General features: G+C 37.5%; 1 protein-coding gene across 1 annotated transcript in view; it reads right to left on the reverse strand.

Annotated features, from left to right (window-relative positions):
- Window positions 1-15,762, reverse strand: part of tomm70a (translocase of outer mitochondrial membrane 70 homolog A (S. cerevisiae)) — a 75,071-nt gene that overhangs the window by 7,388 nt on the left and 51,921 nt on the right. The window contains exon 9 of the mRNA XM_034180596.1: window positions 12-128. Coding sequence (XP_034036487.1) covers window positions 12-128 — 117 coding nt within the window. The remainder of the gene's footprint in view (window positions 1-11; window positions 129-15,762) is intronic.

The raw sequence follows: 15,762 nt of genomic DNA on the forward strand, positions 1-15,762 counted from the left end.
TTAATTTGTACCTGAGCATACAAAGCGTATCCTTCTGCACACCTTGGGAACCTTCTGATAACGTCCTCGAATCCATCCATGGCTGTCTGTACTTGCGATGGGTTGTTTCCAGTATATGCTTGTCTGTACTGAAGAACAGCAGCAAAAGAATTCTGTTAGCGAGTTACTGTCTTAAACAAAAACTTACATTTTCACATAGCCAGGTATCACAATTGTTGTGAGGACCCTCATCTCAGGTGTTATTACGTTACTACGCTGGGTGGGAAAAGTAAGCTTATTCCTGATGAGGTCAAAAACAAACATTATCCTTGCATGATCAAGCCAGTAGCATGTTACTGAATCACTGCCATCCAACAAACAGGGAATGTGTCTTTTCCACCATATTCTCTGCTTAAGACACTCTTAAGCATCTTAAAAGTGTTCCCTACTCTTAACAGTTTGGCACCTGAGGAGCTCTCTTAAGACCTGTTTTGTGGACAACATATATCTTAGCAAGGGAAAATTTTAAGAAATGTCTAAGAATTCGAGAAAATGTAAAATTTTTCTTAGAATAATGTCACTAGGAGCTACTTTTAGCCTTAGGTTGCTTCGTGGATACAGGCCCAGGTACACAGAGGCGGGCATTTACCACACCACACTGGAACACAAAGGTTTCACAGATCATTGAACACTGCTAAAATTATTTTACTTGCTTAGTGATTTTGGTTAGTTTAAAGAGTCAAACATGGCAAAAGCTGCACTGACTAGGTAGAAGAAATAAGCATATTCAAATTTGCTGTATTTTCCAGTCACACTGGCATACGAGTTAAATTTAAAACAAGAACAAGGAAAAAAAAACATTTTGTAACAATCTGGTAAAACTATTCAATCACACACTAACCTAAAAACACAAGCTAAATATGTTGTGTTTAGTTTCTAATGCAATGGAAACATACTGAAGCATTTTTGACATACAAGTCACTTTGAAATACAAGGCACAGAATCCCCGAAGGAGTTAAAGTTACAACTGTGACTTACAGTCTGGAAGATTTGGTATGTAAAAAGTTCTACCCCACAGAAGCATAAATTGTTTAAAGAAAAAGTCAGTCAAATGCAACAGTGAAAAGCATAAATAATCTTTCTTGCCTGTGATTTCTGTGTCATTCATTTTACATATGCAAAGACAAAGTGTGTGTGTAAAATGTGTGCATTTTTGTATTACTTATAAAAATCTACAGTTTTGATCCTGCTTAATCCTGTCAGTACACCAATTTTGACATCGCTAGGTTGTCATCTCCCTGACAGCCAAGTTACAACTGGCACAACAAATTTTCAGCATAGTAAAATATTTGAATTTCAAACCATTTCATAGCCTCTATCATTAATTGGTAGAATAATAAAACAAGACCAGAACACTGATCTCTCTACCAGGGTTTAAACTCAGAAGTCAGACACTTCCTTGGCAAACAATCCCCCTAACAACTGGGCATCAAAGCTCCATTTCTTCATCAACTCAACAACCAGGTTTTGGCACAACTACAAATAAATGCACAGAACAATAGTTGTGATTCAGATAACTTCACTTTAACCAACTGATGAACTGTATGAGTAAAACAACTCAGCTCCTGGAGCGATAGACACTTCCTTCCTCCAAATACTTGGCAACTGTGTAATATCTGCCTGCAAAACTGCTAGTAATTTAAACAGTGTAACCTTGCAGTTGCAGCTCCACATTATTTGTGCATAATTAGCTCTACATTAAAAACAAGAGCTGCAGCACAGCAAACTTCCAGCTCGTCCCATTTCGTAACTGTCAGTCCACTGTGACTACATTAAACCAACAATAAAAAACACTGAAGGAACACTGTTCAAAATGACAAGGGGGAAAAAACTGAATCATAATACTTAAAAAAAAAAAAAAAAAACTACTCTGAATTGTATTTTTTCTTTTAACTGCTAAATATGTTCACAAAATTATCGAAAAATATTACAATCTTTTATTAGATGTCTCTTAAGTGTGCTCATGCAGTGATTTTGCATGGAAAAAGGTAAAATGACAAAAGCACAGGAATAAAATGGTATAAAATGTGGATAAACATGTTGGGCAACATTGTCTGCCTACAGGTACATGTCAACTTTACTTCCTTGTTGTTTCTGTGGCCAACACACTATACACTTTAGAGCCCTGTCACACCTTGACAGTTGTAGTCTGGGTATGTCGACCGTATTAAAAATGCTGGCATACACTGTTATAGGTCTAATAAATTATGTAGCTGTCACACCTTGACGATTTAGCCGCCGTATGCCGACAGTCCCGTTTCCATTGAGTGGTGCGGGTCAGAACAGTTAAGTCTGGCTTGGTTTGCGTTTCCATTGCAAGCAGAACCCTTTTGTTTGGCAGGTGGAACACTTAAATATCAAGTGATCCAGCATGCGTACAGCTTCGTGCAGCGTCTCCGCTCCACACGGAGGCAAAAGAGTAATTTAACATTATTTTATTTGAGTCGTGGTGGATGATGGGATTTATTTTCATCATGTGCAGAATACTGATGCATTGACTGATGGCTGTTTTTTGTGGTATTCAGCATATTACGATGTATATGAGTGTGCTTTTAACTTAGAATAAATAAATACTTACCCATAACTTATTAGACTTACACCCACATATGCCAGCGTTTTTAACATGGTTGGCATACGCTGGCTTTATAGTCAAGGAGTGACAGGAGTGTCACCCATTTCCCATTATACAACCCCTGGCAAAATTATGGAATCACTGGCCTCGGAGGATGTTCATTCAGTTGTTTAATTTTGTAGAAAAAAAGCAGATCACAGACATGACACAAAACTAAAGTCATTTCAAATGGCAACTTTCTGGCTTTAAGAAACACTATAAGAAATCAAGAAGAAAAAATTGTGGCAGTCACTAACCGTTACTTTTTAGACCAAGCAGAGGGAAAAAAAAATGGAATTACTCAATTCTAAGAAAAAATTATGGAATCATGAAAAACAAAAGAACGCTCCAACGCATCACTAATATTTTGTTACACCACCTCTGGCTTTTATAACAGCTTACAGTCTCTGAGGCATGGACTTAATGAGTAACAAACAGTACTCTTCATCAATCTGGCTCCAACTTTCTCTGATTGCTGTTGCCAGATCAGCTTTGCAGGTTGGAGCCTTGTCATGGACCATTTTCTTCAACTTCCACCAAAGATTTTCAATTGGATTAAGATCCGGACTATTTGCAGGCCATGACATTGACCCTATGTGTCTTTTTGCAAGGAATGTTTTCACAGTTTTTGCTCTATGGCAAGATGCATTATCATCTTGAAAAATGATTTCATCATCCCCAAACATCCTTTCAATTTATGGGATAAGAAAAGTGTCCAAAATATCAACATAAACTTGTGCATTTATTGATGTAATGACAGCCATCTCCCCAGTGCCTTTACCTGACATGCAGCCCCACATCATCAATGACTGTGGAAATTTACATGTTCTCTTCAGGCAGTCATCTTTATAAATCTCACTGGAACGGCACCAAACAAAAGTTCCAGCATCATCACCTTGCCCAATGCAGATTCGAGATTCATCACTGAATATGACTTTCATCCAGTCATCCACAGTCCACGATTGCTTTTCCTTAGCCCATTGTAACCTTGTTTTTTTCTGTTTAGGTGTTAATGATGGCTTTCGTTTAGCTTTTCTGTATGTAAATCCCATTTCCTTTAGGCGGTTTCTTACAGTTCGGTCACAGACGTTGACTCCAGTTTCCTCCCATTCATTCCTCATTTGTTTTGTTGTGCATTTTTGATTTTTGAGACATATTGCTTTAAGTTTTCTGTCTTGATGCTTTGATGTCTTCTTTGGTCTACCAGTATATTTGCCTTTAACAACCTTGCCATGTTTGTATTTGGTCCAGAGTTTAGACACAGCTGACTGTGAACAACCAACATCTTTTGCAACATTGTGTGATGATTTACCCTCTTTTAAGAGTTTGATAATCCTCTCCTTTGTTTCAATTGACATCTCTCGTGTTGGAGCCATGATTCATGTCAGTCCACTTGGTGCAACAGCTCTCCAAGGTGTGATCACTCCTTTTTAGATGCAGACTAATGAGCAGATCTGATCTGATGCAGGCGTTAGTTTTGGGGATGAAAATTTACAGGGTGATTCCATAATTTTTTCCTCAGAATTGAGTGATTCCATATTTTTTTCCTCTGCTTGGTCTAAAAAAGTAACCGTTACTGACTGCCACAATTTTTTCTTCTTGATTTCTTATAGCCATAAAGTTGCCATTTGAAATGACTTTAGTTTTGTGTCATGTCTGTGATCTGCTTTTTTTCTATAAAATTAAACAACTGAATGAACATCCTCCGAGGCCAGTGATTCCATATTTTTTGCCAGGGGTTGTAGCAACAATGCAGCAGCACTGAAAACAATTCACCCAACTGCTTTAATGAGATGTAGTAACACTGATGTTGGAATTCCCCTAAAGCATTAATACATGGTGGCTGCACTAAGCTTTACTTTTTGTCTCTTCCAATTTCACTTTTTTACTCTCAGATGTCACCACCATGCTTCAGTTGAAGTCGGCCGATTATCGCCGCCGGTATTCGGCATTTTTGCAGAGATGGAGAGAGAGAGAGAGAGAGAGAGAGAGAGACAGGAGGGGTTCACAGACGATCACATGATCATTTGTGTAAGTAGCAGACTTTAGCGCTACACGCTCATTAAAGCAGCAGAGTAAGTTATGATCTTAAATGATCAACTTCAGCACACAGCCTCACAATGAAACAGGAAAGTATGAAAAACTCTGATTCAGAAAGTTTTCATGCAGATTTTATTTTTTTTTTAACACTGTTTATTCAAAAGGGCAACTCCATATTCAATTACAACATAGAATTAATACAACAAATCGAACAGAGCGACTCAGCAAATTCTAGGACGGTATTCCATCCCATTGAAAATAAAAAGGGGTATATCCTAAAATATATTTTACTTTATCTACAACTGGTTAAAAAAAAAAAAAAAAAAAAGGAAAACACACAATTCCGGTGAGGAACCCTGAGCAAGTATAATTATGCCCAACCAAAGTAAATAATGACAGGGGTCCACCTATCCAAAAACAAATCCATATTCAAATGAAGCTTTGCCGTAATTTTTTCCATTAGATATACGTTTTTAATCCGTCAAGCCATTGAGGGAGAGTGGGAGGTAGTGCTTTTAACCAAGATCTCGTTATCATTTTCTTTGCTACCAATAAACAAATGTGGAGCAATTGAGCTTCCCTTTTTGTCAAACCACCCCTTGGGGTCAGCCCTATAATGTAATATTTTGGATCCAGCAGCAAATCAACATCATGAGACTCAGTAAAAAAATATATTATAATGAGTTACTTGTCAAAAATAGAAATAACATCAAAAACACATGGAACATATTAAATGAAATAGTAAAAAAAGAATAGAGTAACTAGAGATTATCCTTCATTTTTTCAGAGTAACAACTACATCACGATTGATAACGACGAGTCTATTGCTGAACACTTTAATGAATACTTCGTTAATGTGGGTAAAAATCTTGCCAGTAAAATTGACTCATCAACTAATAACTTCTGGGTAAATAATTCAACGTTTAACAAATCTGTTTCAATGTTCATTGGTGGTACTCATGAAAGGGAAATACTTGATCTGGTTCATGGTTCAAAAAGTAAGAAATCGACTGATTTTAATAATTTGGATATGGCTTTATTAAAAAAAGTTATTGATTGTATAGTAAAACCGTTCAATTATATTTGCAATATGTCACTAAGTACTGGTAAATTTCCTTCTCAAATGAAAATAGCCAAAGTAATTCCTCTGTTTAAAACTGGTGACAAACACACATTTTCTAATTATAGACCTATATCACTCCTGCCACAATTTTCCAAAATTTTGGAAAAAATATTTGCTAAAAGATTAAATGATTATTTACTGAAGCATAACATCATTTGTGAAGAACAATATGGATTCAGAAGATCTCGAACTACATCACATGCTTTGATGGACTTTGTGGAAAGTATAGCAACTGCAATTGACAATAAACAATACACAATAGGTGTTTTTTTTATTTACATAAAGCGTTTGACACAATTAATCATGGAATACTATTAATTAAACTGCAGAAATATGAAATCAGAGGTCTGGCATATGAATGGATAGCTAGTTATTTACAAGGCAGATTTCAGTATGTTCAATTCAATAATACAAATTCTGAACTCAGGGATGTCACACGTGGGGTGCCGCAGGGCTCAGTGCTGGGTCCTTTGTTGTTTATAATCTATATAAATGATATAAGTTGGGTGTCGAGTTCACTGAGATGTGTCCTTTTTGCGGATGATACAACTGTGTTCTGTAGCAGTGAAAATCTTGAACAGCTTCTGGACATAGTGGAGAAAGAACTGGAAAAATTTAAGGTTTGGTTTGACGCTAATAAGTTGTCACTCAACCTTGGGAAAACTAAATGTATTATATTTGGAAATAAACAGGCACCCAAATGTAAAAATTTAACTATAAACAATAAGGAAATTGAGTTAGTAACAGAGAATAAATTTTTAGGTGTTATAATTGATAATAAACTTAGCTGGAAACCACATATAAATTATGTGAAATCAAAATTGTCAAAAACTATAGCCATTTTGTATAAAGCCAAAGACCTACTGCCGCAAGAAGGGTTACTTACTTTATATCATTCTCTGATGGTACCATATATGACATATTGTGTTGAGTCATGGGGAAACACTTACAAATCAAATACCAATCCAATATTCCTTTTGCAAAAACAAGCCATACGAATCATCTGCAATAAACAATATCGTGAACCAACTCATTCTCTATTTGTGTCTTTAAATTTATTAAAATTTATAGATTTGGTCGATTACATTACAATTCAAACTTTATTTTGAGCGAAAAACCAAGCCTTACCGAGACATGTCCAGAGTCTGTTCTGATTGAGGGAATCCAGATATAGTTTAAGAGGTTGTGCAATTTTTCTGAAACCACCAGTAAGAACAAATTTAAAGGGTTTTTGTGTGTCTGTGGTTGGGGTGAGGAAATGGAACAAATGTTCAACAGAGGTTAGAATGAGTAGTACCTTAGTAAGATTTAAGAAACTACTCAAAAAGAACATCATGTCTAAGTATCATAAAGAAGCAAATATAATTTGATTTATATGGAATGTTCAATTTATAAGTGGGACTTATTGTATATTTGAATGTATGGGTATGTATATGCGTATGTAGACATATTGATATGGGTAGGTGTATATGTATATGTATATAAGTGACTGTGTATATGTATGTATATATTTATGTTTGTAAAGTATATACGTATGTATATAGGTATATATGGCACAGCCCAATCAGAGGGTCACCCCCAAGAGCCTGGTCTGCTTGAGGTTTCTTCCTTATAGGGAGTTTTTCCTCACCACAGTTGCCTAGTGCTCGCACTGGGGATTGGTAAGGTTAGTCCTTACTGGCGTAAAGTGCCTTGATTCGACTTTCTTGTGATCTGGTACTATATAAATATAATTATAAGTGAATAGTATATTGATGTGTATGTCTGTGTGTCGACATGTAGTAGTGAATTTGTATTTATGTAAATATGACTGATTAGAATTGTTGGACTTGTACTAGCAGGGGTGGGCGCTAATAAGCTTTGCTTCAGCCCACACCCTTTCGGACTCACTAGTTTTGTCTCTGTTTGTTTGTGGAATTGTTCATTTTTTTTCTATTTGAATATTTTGTGTGCCGAATAAAAAACTTTGTCACTTTAAATTAAAATTTAGGATGGCTCGGATCTCTGCCTGGATCCCTAGCCAATATGGTTTCAAGGCGGGGCAGTCCCAAAAAAATATGCAAATAATCCCCAATTTGTTTGCAATCCCTCCAACACATTAGTTTTACTATTATCATTATTAAAAGTATTTGATGGTGTCCTAAAAAATCTCAACTTAATTTTCCAATTGAACTCCTTCCAAATCGGACTGCTAGTAATTTTATGGCCTCTTTCACACACCTCTTCCCATTCTTCATCCTCAATAATTGTGTTTGCCTCTAACTCGCACTTCCCCTTCACTTCCAGTGAGTTATCAGACAGTTGAGAATGTAAACATTTATACATGCTCGATATTATTTTAACTTTACTTTTTTCTTCAATCACCTTAATTAATATTTGTTCAATTGGTGTAGGCAGTTGTTTCAAAGCATCCCATTCTGCACATGACACTAAATAGTCTAGTAATTGTAAATATTGAAAAAACCCATCAGAACCTAAACCAAATTTGTCCTGCAACTGTTTAAAAGATTTTAATATCCCTCCATCAAACATCTGATGGATAGTTATCAAACCCCTTTCCGCCCACCCCTTAAATCCAGAGTCTAATTTATTAGGTAAAAAAAAACAAAAAAAAACAGCAATCTTAGTGATTTTAAGTGCCCGTGAGGTTGTTAAAGGTGCACTGATTTTCTTCCTCACCTGTGTCCATACTCGTGTACACACAATCCACTCATTTTTTATTTTCAAATCTCTCCATTTCTTTTGTTCTAAAAAAGGTACGGTCTCTAATGAAACAATTTGGGAAGCATGGTTTTCTAGTTTTATCCAATTTGTTTCCTCATCCTGCAATACCCATTCTACTAACCCACGCATCTGTGCAGCCCAATAATACAATTTCAAATTAGGCAAACCAAGACCCCCATTTTTTTTTGGACTACATAATAGTTTCAGCCGAACTCAAGGTTTTTTCCTTTGCCAAATGAATAAAGAAATCATTTTGTCCAACCTTTTAAAAGTAGAGGATGGAATCCAAATAGGGAGGGCCTGGAACAAATATAACAACCGAGGAAGGAGATTCATCCTAACTGTTTCTATTCTCCTGATTAGGGATAAGGGTAGAATTTCCCAGTGGGCCAGGTCAGATTTTATCGACAAAAACAATTTCCCATAGTTTTCTGTATATAATTGTGAGGTTTGTGGTGTAACCATTATGCCTAAATATTAAATCCTTGGGTGGGCCAATTAAACAAAGCAACTTTATCCAAATCTAGCGGCCTATCACCCACCAACATCATTGCTTGCGACTTTGTCTCATTGACCTTATAACCTGATATCATTCCAAAGTCCCCCAAACAATCCATAAGTGCAGAGACAAACGTCTGCAGGTTGGTAATATACAGTATCACATCATCCGCATAGAGCGAAATCTTGTACTCTACTCCACCCACCGATACTCCCTGTATATTGTCATTATCTTGAATCATTTCCGCCAGTGGTTCTACGCTTATAGCAAATAATAAAGGAGAAAGTGGGCACCCCTGTCTAGTTCCTCTTTTCAGTCTGAAAGGTTCAGAACAATGTCCACTTACTCATACTTTTGATGTGGGTTCTGTATACAACACTCTAATCCAATCAATAAAATCTGAGTGAAATCCCATTTTCCCCAATGTACTCGTATTCTCCAAATACAGCCAATCCACCCTATCAAATGCTTTCTCAGCATCTAAGCTGAGAATTTCCGGACTCATAGTATCGCTGATTAGCAAACCGCAAGGCCCCCTCCGCCTTATGTCAGTAAGTTGTTCAGTGCCTGTCTGTTTAGGGTTAGAGATTTCAAGATATTTTCATTATTTGTCTTTTTATGCTCTTACTCTAGATCAGCTATACAGTCTTCTAATCTTTTCTGTTCTTTCTCTGTCTTTCCTTATTTTAGAAGAAAGAGCAATCCATTTCCCCCTTAACACCACTTTCGCAGCTTCCCATAAAGTAGAGACTGAAACTTCTCCATTGTTATTATGTTCCATATAGTCCCCAATTTTACTTCTGCTGTTTTCTTTTAGAGTTTTATTGTACAGTGAGAAAAATAAGTATTTGAACACTCTGAGGTTTTGCAAGTTCTCCCACTTAGAAATTATGGAGGGGTCTGAAATTTTCATCTTAGGTGCATGTCCACTGTGAGAGACATAATCTAAAATAAAATCCATAAATCACAATGTATGATTTTTTAAATAATTTATTTGTATGTTACTGCTGCAAATAAGTATTTCAACACCTGTGAAAATCAATGTTACAACCGCTGGTAATAATTATGAAATCACCGGCCTCGGACGATGTTCATTCAGTTGTTTAATTTTGTAGAAAAAAAGCAGATCACAGACATGACACAAAACTAAAGTCATTTCAAATGGCAACTTTCTGGCTTTAAGAAACACTATAAGAAATCAGGAAAAATAGTTGTGGCAGTCAGCAACAGTTACTTTTTTAGACCAAGCAGAGGGAAAAAATATGGACTCGCTCAATTCTGAGGAATTATGGAATCACCCTGTAAATTTTCATTTCAGACATTTTTTTTCAAAAAAAAAAAAAAAAAATGAGGTGGGCTTCATAGATAATTGGCAAAGCTTCTGGGGAAAACCTGGTCTTGTTAGGAGAGACGGCATCCATCCCACTTTGGATGGAGCAGTTCTCATTTCTAGAAATCTGGCCAATTTTCTTAAATCCTCCAAACCGTGACTATCCAGGGTTGGGACCAGGAAGCAGAGCTGTAGTCTTACACACCTCTCTGCAGCTTCTCTCCCCCTGCCATCCCCTCATTACCCCATCCCCGTAGAGACGGTGTCTGCTCCCAGACCACCAATAACCAGCAAAAATCTATTTAAGCATAAAAATTCAAAAAGAAAAAATAATATAGCACCTTCAACTGCACCACAGACTAAAACAGTTAAATGTGGTCTATTAAACATTAGGTCTCTCTCTTCTAAGTCCCTGTTGGTAAATGATATAATAATTGATCAACATATTGATTTATTCTGCCTTACAGAAACCTGGTTACAGCAGGATGAATATGTTAGTTTAAATGAGCCAACACCCCCGAGTCACACTAACTGCCAGAATGCTCGTAGCACGGGCCGGGGCGGAGGATTAGCAGCAATCTTCCATTCCAGCTTATTAATTAATCAAAAACCCAGACAGAGCTTTAATTCATTTGAAAGCTTGACTCTTAGTCTTGTCCATCCAAATTGCAAGTCCCAAAAACCAGTTTTATTTGTTATTATCTATCGTCCACCTGGTCGTTACTGTGAGTTTCTCTGTGAATTTTCAGACCTTTTGTCTGACTTAGTGCTTAGCTCAGATAAGATAATTATAGTGGGCGATTTTAACATCCACACAGATGCTGAGAATGACAGCCTCAACACTGCATTTAATCTATTATTAGACTCAATTGGCTTTGCTCAAAAAGTAAATGAGTCCACCCACCACTTTAATCATATCTTAGATCTTGTTCTGACTTATGGTATGGAAATAGAAGACTTAACAGTATTCCCTGAAAACTCCCTTCTGTCTGATCATTTCTTAACATTTACATTTACTCTGATGGACTACCCAGCAGTGGGGAATAAGTTTCATTACACTAGAAGTCTTTCAGAAAGCGCTGTAACTAGGTTTAAGGATATGATTCCTTCTTTATGTTCTCTAATGCCATATACCAACACAGTGCAGAGTAGCTACCTAAACTCTGTAAGTGAGATAGAGTATCTCGACAATAGTTTTACATCCTCATTGAAGACAACTTTGGATGCTGTAGCTCCTCTGAAAAAGAGAGCTTTAAATCAGAAGTGCCTGACTCCGTGGTATAACTCACAAACTCGTAGCTTAAAGCAGATAACCCGTAAGTTGGAGAGGAAATGGCGTCTCACTAATTTAGAAGATCTTCACTTAGCCTGGAAAAAGAGTCTGTTGCTCTATAAAAAAAGCCCTCCATAAAAGTAGGACATCTTTCTACTCATCACTAATTGAAGAAAATAAGAACAACCCCAGGTTTCTTTTCAGCACTGTAGCCAGGCTGACAAAGAGTCAGAGCTCTATTGAGCTGAGTATTCAATTAACTTTAACTAGTAATGACTTCATGACTTTCTTTGCTAACAAAATTTTAACTATTAGAGAAAAAATTACTCATAACCATCCCAAAGACGTATCGTTATCTTTGGCTGCTTTCAGTGATGCCGGTATTTGGTTAGACTCTTTCTCTCCGATTGTTCTGTCTGAGTTATTTTCATTAGTTACTTCATCCAAACCATCAACATGTTTATTAGACCCCATTCCTACCAGGCTGCTCAAGGAAGCCCTACCATTATTTAATGCTTCGATCTTAAATATGATCAATCTATCTTTGTTAGTTGGCTATGTACCACAGGCTTTTAAGGTGGCAGTAATTAAACCATTACTTAAAAAGCCATCACTTGACCCAGCTATCTTAGCTAATTATAGGCCAATCTCCAACCTTCCTTTTCTCTCAAAAATTCTTGAAAGGGTAGTTGTAAAACAGCTAACTGATCATCTGCAGAGGAATGGTCTATTTGAAGAGTTTCAGTCAGGTTTTAGAATTCATCATAGTACAGAAACAGCATTAGTGAAGGTTACAAATGATCTTCTTATGGCCTCGGACAGTGGACTCATCTCTGTGCTTGTTCTGTTAGACCTCAGTGCTGCTTTTGATACTGTTGACCATAAAATTTTATTACAGAGATTAGAGCATGCCATAGGCATTAAAGGCACTGCGCTGCGGTGGTTTGAATCATATTTGTCTAATAGATTACAATTTGTTCATGTAAATGGGGAATCTTCTTCACAGACTAAAGTTAATTATGGAGTTCCACAAGGTTCTGTGCTAGGACCAATTTTATTCACTTTATACATGCTTCCCTTGGGCAGTATTATTAGACGGTATTGCTTAAATTTTCATTGTTACGCAGATGATACCCAGCTTTATCTATCCATGAAGCCAGAGGACACACACCAATTAGCTAAACTGCAGGATTGTCTTACAGACATAAAGACATGGATGACCTCTAATTTCCTGCTTTTAAACTCAGATAAAACTGAAGTTATTGTACTTGGCCCCACAAATCTTAGAAACATGGTGTCTAACCAGATCCTTACTCTGGATGGCATTACCCTGACCTCTAGTAATACTGTGAGAAATCTTGGAGTCATTTTTGATCAGGATATATCATTCAAAGCGCATATTAAACAAATATGTAGGACTGCTTTTTTGCATTTACGCAATATCTCTAAAATCAGAAAGGTCTTGTCTCAGAGTGATGCTGAAAAACTAATTCATGCATTTATTTCCTCTAGGCTGGACTATTGTAATTCATTATTATCAGGTTGTCCTAAAAGTTCCCTAAAAAGCCTTCAGTTAATTCAAAATGCTGCAGCTAGAGTACTGACGGGGACTAGAAGGAGAGAGCATATCTCACCCATATTGGCCTCTCTTCATTGGCTTCCTGTTAATTCTAGAATAGAATTTAAAATTCTTCTTCTTACTTATAAGGTTTTGAATAATCAGGTCCCATCTTATCTTAGGGACCTCGTAGTACCATATCACACCAATAGAGCGCTTCGCTCTCAGACTGCAGGCTTACTTGTAGTTCCTAGGGTTTGTAAGAGTAGAATGGGAGGCAGAGCCTTCAGCTTTCAGGCTCCTCTCCTGTGGAACCAGCTCCCAATTCAGATCAGGGAGACAGACACCCTCTCTACTTTTAAGATTAGGCTTAAAACTTTCCTTTTTGCTAAAGCTTATAGTTAGAGCTGGATCAGGTGACCCTGAACCATCCCTTAGTTATGCTGCTATAGACGTAGACTGCTGGGGGGTTCCCATGATGCACTGTTTCTTTCTCTTTTTGCTCTGTATGCACCACTCTGCATTTAATCATTAGTGATCGATCTCTGCTCCCCTCCACAGCATGTCTTTTTCCTGGTTCTCTCCCTCAGCCCCAACCAGTCCCAGCAGAGGACTGCCCCTCCCTGAGCCTAGTTCTGCTGGAGGTTTCTTCCTGTTAAAAGGGAGTTTTTCCTTCCCACTGTAGCCAAGTGCTTGCTCACAGGGGGTCATTTTGACCGTTGGGGTTTTACATAATTATTGTATGGCCTTGCCTTACAATATAAAGCGCCTTGGGGCAACTATTTGTTGTGATATGGCGCTATATAAAAAAAATTGATTGATTGATTGATCCCCAAAACTAACACCTGCATTAAATCAGATCTGCCCGTTAGTCTGCATCTAAAAAGGAGTGATCACACCTTGGAGAGCTGTTGCACCAAGTGGACTGACATCAATCATGGCTCCAACACGAGAGATGTCAATTGAAACAAAGGAGAGGATTATCAAACTCTTAAAAGAGGGTAAATCATCACGCAATGTTGCAAAAGATGTTGGTTGTTCACAGTCAGCTGTGTCTAAAGTCTGGACCAAATACAAACATGGGAAGGTTGTTAAAGGCAAACATACTGGTAGACCAAGGAAGACAAAGCGTCAAGACAGAAAACTTAAAGCAATATGTCTCAAAAATGCACAACAAAACAAATGAGGAACGAATGGGAGGAAACTGGAGTCAACATCTGTGACCGAACTGTAAGAAACCGCCTAAAGGAAATGGGATTTATATACAGAAAAGCTAAACGAAAGCCATCATTAACACCTAAACAGAAAAAAACAAGGTTACAATGGGCTAAGGAAAAGCAATCGTGGACTGTGGATGACTGGATGAAAGTCATATTCAGTGATGAATCTCGAATCTGCATTGGGAAAGGTGATGATGCTGGAACTTTGGTGCCGTTCCAATGAGATTTATAAAGATGACTGCCTGAAGAGAACATGTAAATTTCCACAGTCATTGATGATATGGGGCTGCATGTCAGGTAAAGGCACTGGTGAGATGGCTGTCATTACATCATCAATAAATGCACAAGTTTACGTTGATATTTTGGACACTTTTCTTATCCCATCAATTGAAAGGATGTTTGGGGATGATGAAATCATTTTTCAAGACGATAATGCATCTTGCCATAGAGCAAAAACTGTGAAAACATTCCTTGCAAAAAGACACATAGGGTCAATGTCGGCCTGCAAATAGTCCGGATCTTAATCCAATTTAAAATCTTTGGTGGAAGTTGAAGAAAATGGTCCATGACAAGGCTCCAACCTGCAAAGCTGATCTGGCAACAGCAATCAGAGAAAGTTGGAGCCAGATTGATGAAGAGTACTGTTTGTCACTCATTAAGTCCATGCCTCAGAGACTGCAAGCTGTTATAAAAGCCAGAGGTGGTGCAACAAAATACTAGTGATGTGTTGGAGCGTTCTTTTGTTTTTCATGATTCCATAATTTTTTCCTCAGAATTGAGTGACTCCATATTTTTTCCCTCTGCTTGGTCTAAAAAAGTAACCGTTACTGACTGCCACAATTTTTTTTTTCCTGATTTCTTATAATGTTTCCATTTGAAATGACTTTAGTTTTGTGTCATGTCTGTGATCTGCTTTTTTTCTACAAAATTAAACAACTGAATGAACATCCTCCGAGGCCGGTGATTCCATAATTTTTGCCAGGGGTTGTAATATTTGGTACAGTAGCCTTTGTTTGCAATTACAGAGGTCAAACGTTTCCTGTAGTTTTTCACCAGGTTTGCACACACTGCAGCAGCGATTTTGGTCCACTCCTCCATACAGATCTTCTCCAAATCTTTCAGGTTTGGAGTTTCAGCTCCCTCCAAAGATTTTCTATTGAGTTCAGATCTGGAGACTGGCCAGGCCACTCCAGGACCTTGAAATGCTTCTTACGGAGCCCCTCCCCCTCCTCCTGCAATTGTTGATACATTTCTTGCAAGTTATCCAGATAAAGGGTCCTGATTTTGGAAAATGACGTCTGAAAATACTTGTACCTTGTTGTGGCTGAAGAAATGTAGTGTTTTT

This window comes from Thalassophryne amazonica, chromosome 10 (genome assembly GCF_902500255.1).
Source record: "Thalassophryne amazonica chromosome 10, fThaAma1.1, whole genome shotgun sequence".
Classification (NCBI taxonomy): domain Eukaryota; kingdom Metazoa; phylum Chordata; class Actinopteri; order Batrachoidiformes; family Batrachoididae; genus Thalassophryne; species Thalassophryne amazonica.